General features: G+C 49.9%; 1 protein-coding gene across 11 annotated transcripts in view; it reads left to right on the forward strand.

The window, feature by feature from the left end:
• Positions 1-13,209, forward strand: part of RNF144A (ring finger protein 144A) — a 128,913-nt gene extending 115,704 nt beyond the window's left edge. For 10 of the 11 annotated variants that reach the window (XM_086323489.1, XM_086323494.1, XM_086323498.1 and 7 more), the window contains 2 exons: positions 2,184-2,273; positions 8,947-13,209. In XM_086323489.1, the coding sequence (XP_086179615.1) occupies positions 2,184-2,273; positions 8,947-9,078 (222 nt within the window). In that variant the 3' untranslated portion in view covers positions 9,079-13,209. Of the gene's footprint in view, positions 1-2,183; positions 2,274-6,389; positions 6,495-8,946 lie in introns of all 11 variants that reach the window. The other variant, XM_086323492.1, reaches the window with a different exon arrangement.
• The last annotated feature ends 1,553 nt before the right edge of the window (positions 13,210-14,762 follow it).

Raw genomic sequence — 14,762 nt, forward strand, 5'->3', positions numbered from 1 at the left:
TATCCGTGAGCCTCCGGAGCAAGACTTTGTGAAGAGCAGCCTGGCAAAACGAGACCCTGGATGAAAAGTTAACCTCCATGGTATGTGAGTGAAAGAACATAGAATGAGGAGTTCAAGGAAGAGAGAGTGCCCAGTGGACACAAGTCATCAGAAACGGCTTTGAGAAGACATCCCCGGCCGGCTGAGCTGTGTGTTCATCTCTGCCCGTGTTCTCCTGGACAGCTGAGGGGCTGGTACTGGGGGGTGAAGTGAGAGGTGGCAGGCTGGGACCGCCCACCTCCCTGGAAGGCAGCTCACTACCACCCCCCAAAACCAGAATTTCCTGCTGTTCCAGGACCCAGTCAGGCTCCAGGAGGCTGACTTGTGAGGTCATCAGACCAGAGGCTGGCGGTTCCCAGGACCAGAGGAGGGCTCCCAGGCAGTGCCACCTGTGGGGATGCTAAGGGACATCACCATGACCAGCTCTGCCCGGCTCCAAGAGGAATGGCCTCCTGTCTCAGACACGCTGGGCTGGGCTTATTTCCTCTTCTCTCTGAAAGAGGCTCTGTTCATACTCTCGGTTACATGAAGAAACAGCATGGGCCTCCCTTCTGTGCTGCTTGCTGAGCTGGTTCTCTTTGTGGGTGATAGGAGAGAAAACAGCCCCTCCTGTTAATGGAGGAGCAGAGGGGTTTGTACAGAAGATGCCCTCCTGCACCTCAGTTCCTGCTTGCTGAGGTCTGGGTGCCAAGCTCCGAGCTGGTGATGTAGTTACCAAGGCTGACATTGCTTCAGGGGTCCAACTCCAGGAGCCCCTGCCAGTCTGGTGAAGACTCCCAGGTGATGGAGGTGAAGGTGGGGGTGTGGTGGGGGGGGTGGGCAGGACGTTTCCGCCAAATCGGAAGGGAGTCGCCTCTCCGTTCTAGACAGTCGGGTGAACTGTGGACGGAAGACTGGTCTCCTGCCAGCTCTTGAGCCATGAGAACGTTTTCTGGTCTGAGCAGAGAAGAAGCACTTTCCGGGCAAGAAGGCTGGTGCTACAGGCCGAGGATGGACAGTACACACACCGGAAGTCATCTCATCTGGGAGTGATTCTGCCAGGGCAGCAGGAAGCCGGGAAGGCAGGGACTCCGGGGAAGAAAGCTCAGCCCCAGGGCTGCTGGCGGCTCCCAGAGCGGCCCAGCCTCTGACCTACTTCTTCAGAAGCCCTGCATCAGCGCGGATTCCTGGAGCCGGAGCCAGGCTTGGACGGGGGCCGAAGTGGGAGCAGGGCTCCCTCTCGTGGCCTGTGAGCCTTCGGTCACGGAGAAGGGAGGCAGGCCAGGAGGCTGGGTTGACTGCAGCCCCTTCCCATGAACTCGCTTCCTCTGCTGTTGTCCGTGTTCCCTCGTTTTGAGTGTTTTTTTCTTTTTTTCATTTAAAAATACGGTTTATTTGGAATGCTGCTGCTGTTGCTGCTGCTAAGTCACTTCAGTCGTGTCCGACTCTGTGCGACCCCATAGACGGCAGCCCACCAGGCTGCTCTGTCCCTGGGATTCTCCAGGCAAGAATACTAAAGTGGGTTGCCATTTCCCCCTCCATTATTTGGAATAACTTTCTTTAATAATTCTACATTTTTATTCTGGGGAATACACAGGTATAGACGACACTGTCTGCACCATTTATTGAAAAGGTTTAGTCTTTGTAGTAATTTTTGTATTAATTAGTTTTTTGTATTAGTTTTTGTATTAATTAATTCTTTGTTTTAATAATTCTACATTTTTATTCTGGGGAATGCACAGGTATAAACAACATGGTCTTTACCATTTATTGAAAAAGTGTAGTTTTTGTATTTTTGTATTAATTATTTTTTGTATTTTTGTATTAATTAGTTGTATTCATTTTTGTATTAAGTAATTTTTTGTATTAATTAGTCTTTGTATTAATTCAAAAAGATAAGCAGCTTCTTTCCTGTAAAGAATTCTCACCGCACTTGAACTCAGACTCTGGAGCACTTAGCAGAGAGGAGTCTGGGATGGCCAGCCAGAATCAGTCAGTAGGTTTTCTTTCTTCTCAATCGGATATGTGAGATAGGAACTCTAGTTCTAAATATTAGGAAAGGAAAGAGGGAATATGACAGTCTGCTGCAAACCTCAGGAGCAGGCAGGACGCACTGAGTGGAGCGTGCCATCCCATCCACCTCTGTTCTTTCTCTCCCTCTGCAGGACGACTTCCTCCTGATCCATTATGATAAAGGGCCCTGCAGGAACAAGCTGGGCCACTCCAGGGCGTCTGTCATCTGGCATCGGACACAGGTAGGAGGCGGCGCACCTGGGGTTTTGATCTTGGGGACAGAGACAGAGAGAGAGAGAGAGAAACAGGACCTGTGTGTGTCATTTCCAGAAGACTTGCCAGCTGATCAAAGATCTCCCATATAGAAAAACAGCTAGTAAATGCGGTAGCTGCCAGAGTTTTTCCTGGACTGAGATTATGCTTTTGATAGGCCTGCCTAACATGAATGGTGGTGGTGGTGGTTTAGTCGCTAAGTCATGTCCAACTCTTGCAACCCCATGGACTATAGCCTGCCAGGCTCCTCTGTTCATAGGATTCTCCAGGCAGGAATACCGGAGTGGGTTGCTATTTCCTTCTCTAGGGGATCTTCCTGGTTGAGGAATCAAACCCAGGTCTCCTGCATTGCAGGTAGATTCTTTACCTAACATGAATACGCCCCACATTTTAACACACGGTGGTTCTTCAACATCAGACATCCGATTGCTTGTGCCTACTCCTGGCCTTGGTCATGACCTACTGCGCATGGTCCGTCCTTGCTGGCTCTTATTGAAGAGCTTCCCATAGAGGCCCCCGGGTGAGTGCGTTAGCCATAGGGAGGGATGAGAGGGAAGGGATGGAAAGGTCCCCGCACGGTGATGTCTAGGCAGCTGGTCGGTGGGGTTATTCATACTTTCAGCAGATGTTTACTTCCTCCTGTGTGCCTGGAGCTGTTCTAAGAGTTGGAAACACGCTGGTGAAGGAGATCAATGGAGCTTTCCCTTATGGCTGCACATCTCCTGTAGGGACAGTGAGCCAGGAGCAGTATAGGGTGTGAATTGAGCTGTAGGGGAGGGGTGATTGGGAGGGATCTTTAGATGGTGCGGCCCGGAAGGCTTCTTGGAGGTGGTGCCTATGGCCAAGGACTGAGTGATGGGGAGCTGGTGGTGGGAGTAGGTGGGACAGGGGAGAGGGGACTGTTCAGCCAGAGGAGGGACAGTTCATACAGGGGGACAGTCTAGGCAGAGGGGATAGCGTTGGGCCGAAGGGCAGAAGTGTGGCATGGAGGTCCATGCGGACAGAGCAGGAGGAGGTAGCAGTGGTCAGAGATGATCAGGGTGGACCCCATGGGCATTGCAGGCCATGGTATGATGTTCAGGTGTGCTGTGGGCGTGGAGGGAAGCCCCTGAGGGGACTGGCAGGCAGGCGTCAGTGTAGGCCAGCTCCTGGGGTAGGGAAGAGCCTCAGTGGGCTCCAGCCTTGTTCTCAGCACGTCTCAGCACAGCCCCGAGGCAGGCCATCTAGGAGTCGCAGGAACCGAGTCTCAGGGGTTTCCTAGGAACAGAGACAGGCTGCCTGTAACTGTGCTTCTCCCGTGATCTCCACTGCAGACCCCCTGGCAGGGCCAACGGGTCTCTGGCCGGCCAATGGTAGAACGTCCGGCTTTGCAGCTGTCCTCTCCGCCTAGTAGCGAGGCCGGTGCTACAGACAGTGTGTCAAAAAGGCCCGTGGCTGCATTCCAGGAAATCGCTTTTAAAAAGCAGCAGGTGGCATTGACTGGGGTGCAAGTTGGGCAGTTCTGAGTGCACTAAAACCCATAAATTGGGCATTAAGTGGCTGAGTTGTAAGGTATGTAAGTTATAGCTCCATAAAGTTGTAAGAACAAAAAAAAGCACAATGAACTGTGAACTCCATCCAGCCCGAGGGCCAGTCTGTTGACCTCTACGTGAGAGCGGATTTGAGCTGCATTTTATTTTGCCTTCCGGGCCAGCACGGCCAGCTCCAGGGCTCCCCCGCCCCCTCTACACTGGAATAAGACACCGAACAACAGAAACAGACTCTCGCAGTTCTAAAGGCCAGGAGGCTGAAGTCGAGGTGTGGGCAGGGCCTCTCTCCCTTGGAACCTGCAGGAGGGTCCCCCTGCCTCTTCCAGCTCCAGGTGGCGCCCTGCGATCCTGGCTCCTTGGTTCACAGGTGTGTCCCTCCAGCACTTCACCTTGTCTCTGTGTCCAGACGTCCCTCTTAGTGAAGACACCGGTTGTAATGGATTAGGGTCCCTCCTGGGAATGTCATCTTAACCTGATTCCTTCTGTAAAGAACTGAAGAGCCTCTTGATGAAAGTGAAAGAGGGGCGTGAAAAAGCTGGCTTCAAACTCAACTGTCAAAAAACTAAGATCATGGCATCCAATCCCCTCCCTTCATGGCAAATAGATGGGGAGAAAGTGGAAACAGTGATAGATTTTATTTTCTTGGGCTCCAAAATCACTTTAGAGACTGTTGGACAGAAAGGAGATCCAGCCAGTCAATCCTAAAGGAAATCAACCCTGAATATTCATTGGAAGGACTGATGCTGAAGTCCCAATACTTTGGCCACCTGATGTGAAGAGCTGACTCATTTTAAAAGACCCTGATGCTGGGAAAGATTGAAGGCAGGAGGAGAAGGAGACGACAGAGGATGAGATGGTTGGATGGCATCACTGACTCTAAAGACATGAGTTTGAACAAGCTCCAGGAGTTGGTGATGGACAGGAAAGCCTGCTGTGCTGCAGTTCATGGGGTCGCAAAGAGTCAGACTGAACAACAACAACAGCAATCTCTGTAAAGACCCTGTTTCTGAACAAGGAGCTGTTTTCTCTCCTTCCCGTGTCTCCACGTGGCTGGAGTCACAGCGAGCTTCCCAGGAGCGCCTGAGTGCCGGTGGAAACTGTCACCCTGCCCGATAACAAGGCTAGGCTGTGTGGTCACACCTCAGCCCTCATGCCTTTTAATTCTCAGGAGTGAGTCTTGTGTTTCTGGGGTCGTGAGCGGAGGTGGTAACAGGTACTTGGATAACAGGCCCTGAAGAAATGCAGAAACCCGGACAGGGCTTCCCGGCCTCCATCATTGTTGAGGAAGAAACCTGTGGACACCTCCCACCAGCTCCTCTTGGCCTCATCAGTCAGCACCTTCTAGGGACAAATGCTCACTGCCAGCTCTGAGCAACCCCTGGAGCCACGGGGACGAGGGATGCGCCCCTGATCTCAGGCCCCTCTCAGGGCTGGTGAAATTGAGCAGAGGCACCTTCAGTGTAAAGCAGGCAGGCTGCTGGCCCTCTGAACTCATCCATCCCCTGCCTTGAAGCACACACACGTGCAGCCAGTGTTCTGAGAATTGTTATCAGTTGGCCATGGGGTGGGGGCAGTGGGCAGGCTACATTGTAGTTTTGGTCTCTTCTGCGGTGTCAACTCTCCTGGGATAGCGTTTCAAGCTGCCAAGGTGATGATGCCATTGCATGCAGAGCTGGGAAGAGACGTGGGAGCCACCCCCTGTATCCCCAGACACAGCCTCTCTGACCTGACCTCCGAGCATTCAGGCTATGATGCGGCCGACATTCACGCCATGTTCAGTGCCCAGTTTCAATGAACATAATGTGTTCTGATTGTTCTACCATCGCTTTGACTTGGCTTACTGCTACCAAGCCCTGGAGTTGTGTTGAAGAACTCTCTCTAGGGGAGAGGACTCAGATCCTCCTGGACTCCACTGGCCCGGTTCATCCCATATGCCCATATTGGACATTTGTGAAGGCAGAGACCCCGGGCTGTGCTTGGGGGCTGGTGATGGTCACACAGACCAGGCTCTGCCCTGATGAGTGGGTGCCTTGAGAAACAGTCTGAGTGGTTAACCGCTCCTTTAAATCAGGGTTTGTCTGGGGTGAAGGGTCCTTGTTTCACGTGATTCCCTCTTTATCCTCTGTCCCCACAGTATATCATTTCTGTCTGACATGTTTATAAGATGCTCACTAAGTGGTGATTTTTGTTGTGAGATATTTGCTTCCTGTCTCATTCTTTTTTGACTTCCTTCTGACTATACCTGTTTCCTCCTTTTATAATGGAAGTGGATCCTGGCTGCTCGCTGCTCAAAAGCCGATAAAGAGGCCAGGTTGGTTGGAAAGAAAGTTTGCTTTATTTTGGAAGCTGGCAATAGGGTGGGGTGGGAGGGCGAAGGGTGAACACCTGTCCAAAAGCTGACTTTCCCCCCACCCTCGGCAATCAGGGGACAAGAGCTTTTATAGACAGAAGAAGGGGGCAAAAACAGCACAGTCAGCTCGGTCTGTCACCTTCACATTGGTCATCGGTGGTCTGACCAGCGTCATCTTGATTGTCCTAAGTACAGTTAATCTTTAGTTCCAGGGTTGGTTTGTTCCCATCTCCTTGAGGACAGTTGTCAGAACTGTGGCAGCTCATGTCGTGACTGCAATCCAGTCATCATGCAATTAACTCCTCCACCAGGTAGGGGGTTCAGTATCTACAGGACAGCTCACAGGACTTGGCTCGGAATGTTATCCCTAGCCCTTGAGGAGGAACTGAAGGTCCTTGACTTTGCTTAATGACTTAAACTGTTGTTATTTGGTCTCCTTTGATTGTTTCCCTTTGTTTCTGTGTATTCTCACTTCTCTGATCAAACTTGTTCTTTGGCTAAAGTATTTCTGCAGACAAAAGGCAGACAAAGGACATAGGGCGGGGGCGAGGACCTTTAGGGTCCTGCTTTGTTTCACTATCACAATTGGAAACGAACGGGTAACCTAGCTGGTTCGACAGCACTCCAAGAAAGAGACAGGGTAGACTGAGTGAAAGCGAAGGCATCTTATTGACCAAGGATGTGAGCATCTGGTCAAGGGTTTTGGTCTGTTTTTAATTCAAGAGTCCTTGGCTCCCTGGAGAATGAGAGTGTGTTCCTAGTGGCTGAGGTGGTTCAAGGTGCCCTGCAGATCAGCAATGCCTTCCTGTGGGTTTTACGTATTCTGAAATAGCCGTGTGTGTGATTTTATGAGTGTGATCTGAATTCAGACCTCACAATTGCACTACTGACGTTAAGTTCAGACAAATGGACATAGCCAGCTCGTCAGAAAGCATGGACTCTTAGCATAAGCACAGTCTAATTTATAAACACCATGTGATGTGTGTGTGTGTGTGTGTGTGCATGTGTGTGTGTGCAGCTGTGTGCATGCGCCTGTGATAGTTTTCAGGTAAAATCAGAAGTCAAGGGACACTTTCGTTCACCCCGCTGTGATGCTGTAGCATATTATCATATTTCAGAGCTGATACTAACCCTCAGAGATGTTTTACTTCATTTGTTTATCATTGAGAAAGCTGCTTCCTAGGTGGCGCTAGTAGTAAAGAACCTGCCTGCCAAGGCAGGAGACATAAGAGACACAGGTTCGATTCCTGGGTCGGGAAGATCCCCCAGAGGAGGAAATGGCAGCCCACTCCAGTATTCTTGCCTGGAGAATCTCCACGGACAGCGGAGCCTCACGGGCTTCAGTCCATGGGGTCGCAAAGAGTCCGACATGACTGAAGTGACTTAGCACGAAGCCCAGAGATGTGAACACAGAGTCAGAATTAGAACCACAAGCCCCTGGGTTTGCGTACTTACCACTCTGAACACTAGGTGGCAGATGAACTCCACCTTCAGTTCAGATTCCTGCTGTAGCAGCTGATGGAGGGAGCCAGGTAAGGGGTAGCCTCCCAGCTTCTTTGTCCAGCTTCCCTCCCTGATTTGAATGACAGCATATGTACACTTGAGGCTTATTTCCTTTGCTATGTACTCAACTCTCGGGGTAAACGTATGTTTTAAACCAAATCAAAATTTCTAACAGTACATGTTGGACTTTAAACTCCAGGAATAACACAAGTCTTGTTGTTCAGTCACTGTTGTCTGACTCTTGGCGACCCCATGGACTGCCGCACGCCAGGCTCCCCTGTCCTTCACCATCTACTGGAGTTTGTTCAAACTCACGTCCACTGGGTCAGTGATGCCGCACCATATCTGGTCCCTACCTAATGCACCTGTGTATGCCTTTCTGCTCTCCCACATGGAGTGCCTTATCCCAGTCATTCCTGTTACCACCCGTCTCCTCGTAAGCCTTATAATCTCAGCCGTTTCCTGTTGCACATTGTCCTGCCCATGGCTCATGTATGTGTCCGGCTGTGGGTCTCCTTTACACCTGGAACCTGATAGCAGTTTTTGTAAACTATATTATTATCAGCTGTAATCATGCTGTCTTTCCCCCAGACTGGGTGGTAGCTGAGAACCAAGGTCTTATGTGCCTCTGTGTTCGCAGCACCTAATACAGTGCTGGGCTCAGAGGATGCTTGATGGCTAACTGAATCTATAATTGAATGGATGTTTGGTTACTTTGATGAAAGGAGGGAAAGGGAAAGGAAGAAGAAAAGGGGGAAAGAGAGGGAGAATGAAAGGAAGGAAGTGAAGGGAAATAACTATGGGCAGATGGATGGATGGGTGAGTGGATGATGAGTGGGTGAATGAATGGGTTGATGGATGAATGGATGGATGATACAGGTTGTAGATAGATGGATAGATGGATGGACAAGTGGAAGGAGAGATGATGGATGTATGGAAAGATGGATGGATGTTGTGCGTATAATGCATGGATGGATGAGTGGATGCATGGATGGATGGCTGGATAGATGGTGGATATACGTGGGTGGATAATGGATAGATGGGTGGGTGTAGGTGAATGTATACATGGATGGATGATGGATGGATGGATGGATAGATGAATGGATATAGGTGGATATAGGTGGATGGATGGATATAGGTGGGTGGATGGATGGCTGGGTAGGTGGATGATGGCTGAATGGGTGGTTGTGTGGCTCATACTTACACTGTGGAACCTATGGACCAGCCCCCTTACCCTCTGCTCCTGTTTCCTTCTTGCAGGTCGTGGGCATCTTTGCTGGATTTGGGCTCCTGCTCCTGGTGGCCTCCCCTTTCCTGCTCCTGGCCACTCCGTTTGTACTTTGCTGCAAGTGCAAGTGCAGTAAAGGTGATGACGACCCTCTGCCCACCTAGAGAATGGTGCGATGCTGGAGCAGGACCCCCACCTGCGGGAAGCGTGGTTCCCCCACCCCACCCCGCTGTCCCCCTCTCACTAAACATCTCTCTTGCCTTATGTGCCCCATTGAGCTTCACAGTGTCACGCCAGGACGCCGTGATTCCAGGGACTGATGTCAGGTCGTCGGCCGAGGCCCCAGGTGTGGTCACCCCCGGCATGGGGGAGGCAAGGCTGGCGTGGGTGGGGCGCGTCGCACAGGGTGGGTCTCTGCAGACTCACCGAGGGAGGTGCTGTGCGGAGCGCCCCCCACCCCGGCGACGTTCTCCCTGTCCCGCTGGACCGGGACCCTCCGATGTTGCCGAGGGGACTCTCTCATGCAGAGTGCAGTCTGTCTCCTCCCTGGCTTCGAGCTGGCTCCTCCTCGTGGCTGAGAGAAGTCCTTTAAGGATCGCGTTCCACTTCAGACAGAATCCGAGTGTTCTGACTTGAGAAAAGCACTCTGTTTATGACAACTCTTTTTATTACTAATGGCATTTAGTAAAATCCTTTTTAGAAGGCGTTTCCCCACACCGCCCCCCCACCCCCAACCGAGTAGTGAAAAATCAACACGGTGCATCAAAACCATTGTATGCCTTCTCTTGAGATGTGCGATTTTAAGAAGTTATGGTTAAATGGCCTTTCTGGCTCGGCCACTTTGCAGGAGATTTAGGAAGCCTTGTGTGCTCTTTGTGTCTTTTCTTGACGCTTGTGGAGACTTTTGGGATTGCTGTACGCTGTATACTGTTATCAGCATGTTTCCCGTGTCTTTAAACAGTTGCATTTCTTTAAACATACTGATGCATTTAAAGGAACATCTCCCCCCTAGGTTTGCCTTTTGTTTTCCTCTCTCTGGTGATTCAACTCGACTCACAGGGCTCCTCTCTGTTCACCCAAGGATCAGCAAATATTTTTTCATGTCTTCAGAAACCAAATGTTTTACTTGGTAATAGTTTTGTCGAGAATCCCTGTGGTTTGGCTGCAGCGTCAGTCCCCTCAAGCAGATGAAACCAATCAAATAGTGACCCTGAAGTCCGGGGGAAGGGCTTACTGGCAGGGGGCTGGGGCACAAGCTTCTGGATGTTCAGTTTTTGAAATGACTGAGTTATTCTGGAGAAATCATCTCTCTTACACAGTTCCAAGTCTCGCTGCTTACCCTACTGCCCCTGCTGAAAAAAATCTTCCGCTTCACTGAGTTGTTTTGATTGAGGGGGTATTACCACTCGATCTTTTACAGCTGTGTGTGACCGTGACCAGGGCAGGCGGATGCCCGGATCAGTAACACATACCGGGCTCCATAAGTTAACTCTGGGCAATGTGTGCTTTACAGACAGTGGACTTTACTGTGGCTTTTAAAGAGCACGCTGATTTCATCCAGCTTAGGACTTCTAAACACAGTAGGCGATCGTTGTGGATTTATCATGGTGGAACTTTTTAAAACTTATTAAGCATTCCACGAAAGAGTAAAATGAAAATGAAGTCTTTTATCTCTGCTGTTTGCCTATGTCAGGCACATTTGTACAGCGTGGTGGTGTTTTGTATCCTTGACTTCTGCGTTTGTGTATCCATCTCAGGTCCTCGATTACCTTCTGGTAGAGAAATGACTTTTATTTGTTAACATTTAATCAGCTTAGGAGAAACAGGATCACTCTTTCGCTCTAGGATTCATTTTCTTTTTGAAACTGAAGCCATTTTAAGGAGCCAGTCTGTGTCAAAATTATGTGCAGAACAGCCTCCAATATAACTACAGTTTGAAAACTCACTAACGATAAGAACATGCCCGGGGCCATCTGCCTGGATGAAGCCGGGGCACTGAGTCTCTGTAGCTGGAGGTGCTGCCATCAGGGTCAGGCCTGGGGGTGGGGAATGGCTTTTCTGGAGAGAGCGAGAGCGCCCTGGGCCTGAAGATGAGCTTGGTGGCCCAGGCTTGAGAGCTCACTGCAATTTGTGAATGCCCTTTAAAGTCCTCATGGAAGACAGCAGGCTCGCGGCCTGTGTCCAGTGGTCCACGGGGCAGAGCTCCCCATCCCAGGTCAGCCTGTCTGTACTTGCTGCTGCCCGTCGCCTCCAGGGGTCCAGGCAGTAGTGCCCCTTCCTTCAAGGTGGGGACCAGAGCTGTTGGAAACGCCGCCTTCCCTGGGCCAGAGCTCAGGCCCTTTCATTCCTAGCAGGCTGGGCCGCCTGTTCTCCTGGGGGAGTCCACGGGTAGACCGTGCACACCCAGAGCCCCTGCCAGCCCTGTGCCTTTAGCCCTGATAGTTCAACGCACATGGTGCGACCCAGGTAGGACACACCGGGATTCTGGGGTCACCCAGGGTCTGAGTCACATCTGCTTGCTCTGAGTTTTTACATCAAGCCTGCCTGAGAGTGGTCGGTGTGATTAGGAAAAGCAAAAATAAAGCTGTCTGTTCGCTAGAAAGACACCGGCAGGGTCTCGTTGAGATCCTTTCGGAGACATGCAGCATCACCATCCGACTCCTCTCCTTTCAGCGAGGAACGCCATCCCTGTTGTTCGTGGGGACGCAGGATGGACTGGGCCTGATGTCAGGTGTGCACAGGACGTGGGAAGATGGCCCGTGTTGTGGGTTCTGACCTTGCCGTCACTCCCAGGAAAGCCTGGGTGTTTGACACTGTGGATGTGGCTGTAATTGAAGATGACCTTTGACAGGTGGTGTTCACACTGACCCTGTGGAAGCACACGTCTGTTGATTCATTTAGAGGCCTTTAATTCTGGAGGGGGTGGGGAGGGGAAGGAGAACACAGAGATGGACCGTGGCTGAGTGCCCCTGGCCAGGTGGGGGTGACGGAGGGTGTGGTAATATGAGTCCTTTGGGAACGGACAGCGCAGTGAGGTTTCACTGGCCATGCCTGGGCTCTGAGCCTGGCTCCGCCCTGCGTCCTGTAGCCTGGCCAGCCCAGCTTTACCATCGTCACCGAGGACCAGCGCCTTCAGGGGCATCGTTGTAGATGATCACTCAGCAGAGACCGACCCAGGACCTGAGCATAAAGAGAACATTTTAAGGCCTGAATGCTGGCCCATCAGTGTTTCCTCCACCCCCCGGGGGAGCTAAGGAACCACGTCTGCTCCCTCTGGCATCTTTTTAAAGGGGAACAGATTCTCTTTACAGCATACTGTTTCTTAAAACCAGTTTAAGAACCAGACCAATTCCTGATTAGCACATAGGACCCGGGGAAAGGGGCTTATCAGATATGCAGAAATTACTCCAAGATGATTTTATCTTTCTCACCTGTTTTCCAAAAGTTACAAGTTATTTTGCAAATTAGAAGAGAGTATTTTCCCTTGGTTGTCTTTAAAAATGAGAGTACTGGAAAGAACCAGGGTGGGTTTTTTTTTTTTTTTGGTCTATTTCTCAGATTCTCATTGATTAATAAATATCTGTCTATGTATATATAAATCACAGTGAAATCATCAAGGGAAAACATTTGCATGTATAAAGCTTCCTGAAGGTCTCTCAAAAATACCAAAGCTTGTTTATTCCTTATCATTAACCCAAGCCCTTATGAAAGGAAACAAAATGAAGAGTTGTGACTGGTGTTATCAAAAAATGCCAGCTGGAAAGAAGGGGGTGCATGAAAGCAGAATGACTGCTGCGTCCCGACCCAGAGAGCCTGCTGTTTGGGGGCACCAAGCCCATGCTCACCCCTCCTTAGTTTGCACAATTCTGTCTTCCGAGATTCCAGCAGCCTTCAGGGAGGGGTAGGTACCCAACCTTTCCCTCATCTCGTGCTCATTTTACCATGGGTGTATTCTACTCTTGTGTAAGAACATGCATGAATGAGTCATGCACATGTATACATTATGCATTTGACAAGTGGTGGTAAAAACAAACAAAAAAAAGACCAAAACAAGTTTGGTTCGTGTTTCTGAAATGTCAGTACATTTCGTGCCACTCACACTGTGATGTATAAAAGAGCTGTTCGAACGCCTTTTAATGTCGTGTTTTGTACTTTGGAATCGTATAGACAAGTTTGATTTGTAATTTCAATACATATTTTAAGTGTATTGTGTCTTATGTAGTTTGTCCCCCACCCCTTTCGAAGGGATTTCTTTTTAAAGATATTTTGGCTGGAATACAGGTTACTTTTGTAAATCCTGTCTGGCTCCATCTTTCTTACACTCTTAGTTGACTGCTGGCTTGAAGATTGAAAATATTGTGAGGATTGGAGGTGGACGGGAGAGGGTCCTTATGCCACTGGGAACACAGCTTTTAAAAAAATTGAGTTATAATTAACATGCAGTAGGATAATGTTATGGGTGTACTTCATTGTGGTTCAGTGTTTTTATACATTATGAAATGATCACCAACAGTAAGACCAGCAATCATTTGTCACATGGTAGCTGTGACTGTATAAAGGTGTTTCAGTCTTACTGACTATATTCTCTATGTTACATTACATCCCAGAACTTGTCTCACAGCTGGAAGTGTGTGCCTCTTCATCTCCTTCTCATGTTTTATCTATCCCCTAGCCCCCTCCCTCTGACAACCAAGATTGTTGTCTGTAACTATGTCTATTTCTGCTTTGTTTTCTTTGCTCATTGCTTTTGTTTCGTAGATTCCACGAGAAGTGAAATCACACAGTCTTTGGGTCTCAATGTCCATGACTCATTTCACTTAGCGTGATACCCTTGAGGCACATCTGTATATGCTGAGGTTTTCTCTCTTGGGAAGTTCTCAACTCTCTCGAAGCCAAAATCATGTTGGGTGCTGGGTAAGTGGGCCCCACACTTGTGCCTTCTCCAGGAAAATGACATCAGAAAGCACCTCAGCCTCCTTTCTCTGCCTCCATCCATGGAAACAAGTACTTAAAAAACTACCGAAGTTTATGGGAGCGTCATAAGAATCAGTGATCATCCTGTCATTGCTAGAAAAAAAGAGGAAACGTGGATGCTGAGTTTAATAGGCGAAAAAATTAGTAACTCTTGAGTATTCTACCTTGATTTTCATTTGCTTCATCTAAATTTCCTGGAAGAATATATATACTTCACTTATTAACATAAAATGAAAGTCTAGGAAAAGGCGGTTAATTACCTGTCCTGTGGCTACAGTTTAAAACCCATCCTCAGCTTCCCTGGTGGCTCAGTGATAAAGAATCCACCACCAATGCAGGAGATGCAGGTTCGATTCCTGGTCCGGGAGGATCCACATGCCGCGGAGCATCTAAGACACAACTGCTGAGCCTGAACTCTGAGCCGAGGAGACACGACGAGTGAACCCAGGCGCCCTGGAGCCCATGTTCCACCACAAGAGGAGCCACCGTGATGAGCAGCCCTTCCACCACAGCCAGTCAGTGTCCCCCGCTTGCTGCTACCAGAAAAAAGCCAGCACAACAACGAAGACCCAGCACGACCAAAAATAAGTAATTAAAAAATAAATACTAGCCATCCTTAGACTCTGGGGATGCGGGTGCTGGCATTGCAGACACGGTGTCCCTGCTCACGGGGGCTCCTCGTCTGGAGGGAGGCCGATCTGAGGGTCAGAGACCAGGGCAAGGTGTGGCCAGGGTCCTGGCGGCTGCCCTGTGGCACTGGGGCCAGGACAGGTGGTCAGGGAGGGCTGTAGGGAGGGTGAGGTGTGTGGACTGGGTCTAGAGTTGAGGAAGCATCGGCCAAGCAGAAATGAGGGAGTGGCCCAGTCCAGCAAGC

This window comes from Bos grunniens, chromosome 11, assembly GCF_055505025.1.
Source record: "Bos grunniens cultivar Pamir isolate PY7600 chromosome 11, Bosgru_T2T1.0, whole genome shotgun sequence".
In the NCBI taxonomy this organism is placed as follows: domain Eukaryota; kingdom Metazoa; phylum Chordata; class Mammalia; order Artiodactyla; family Bovidae; genus Bos; species Bos grunniens.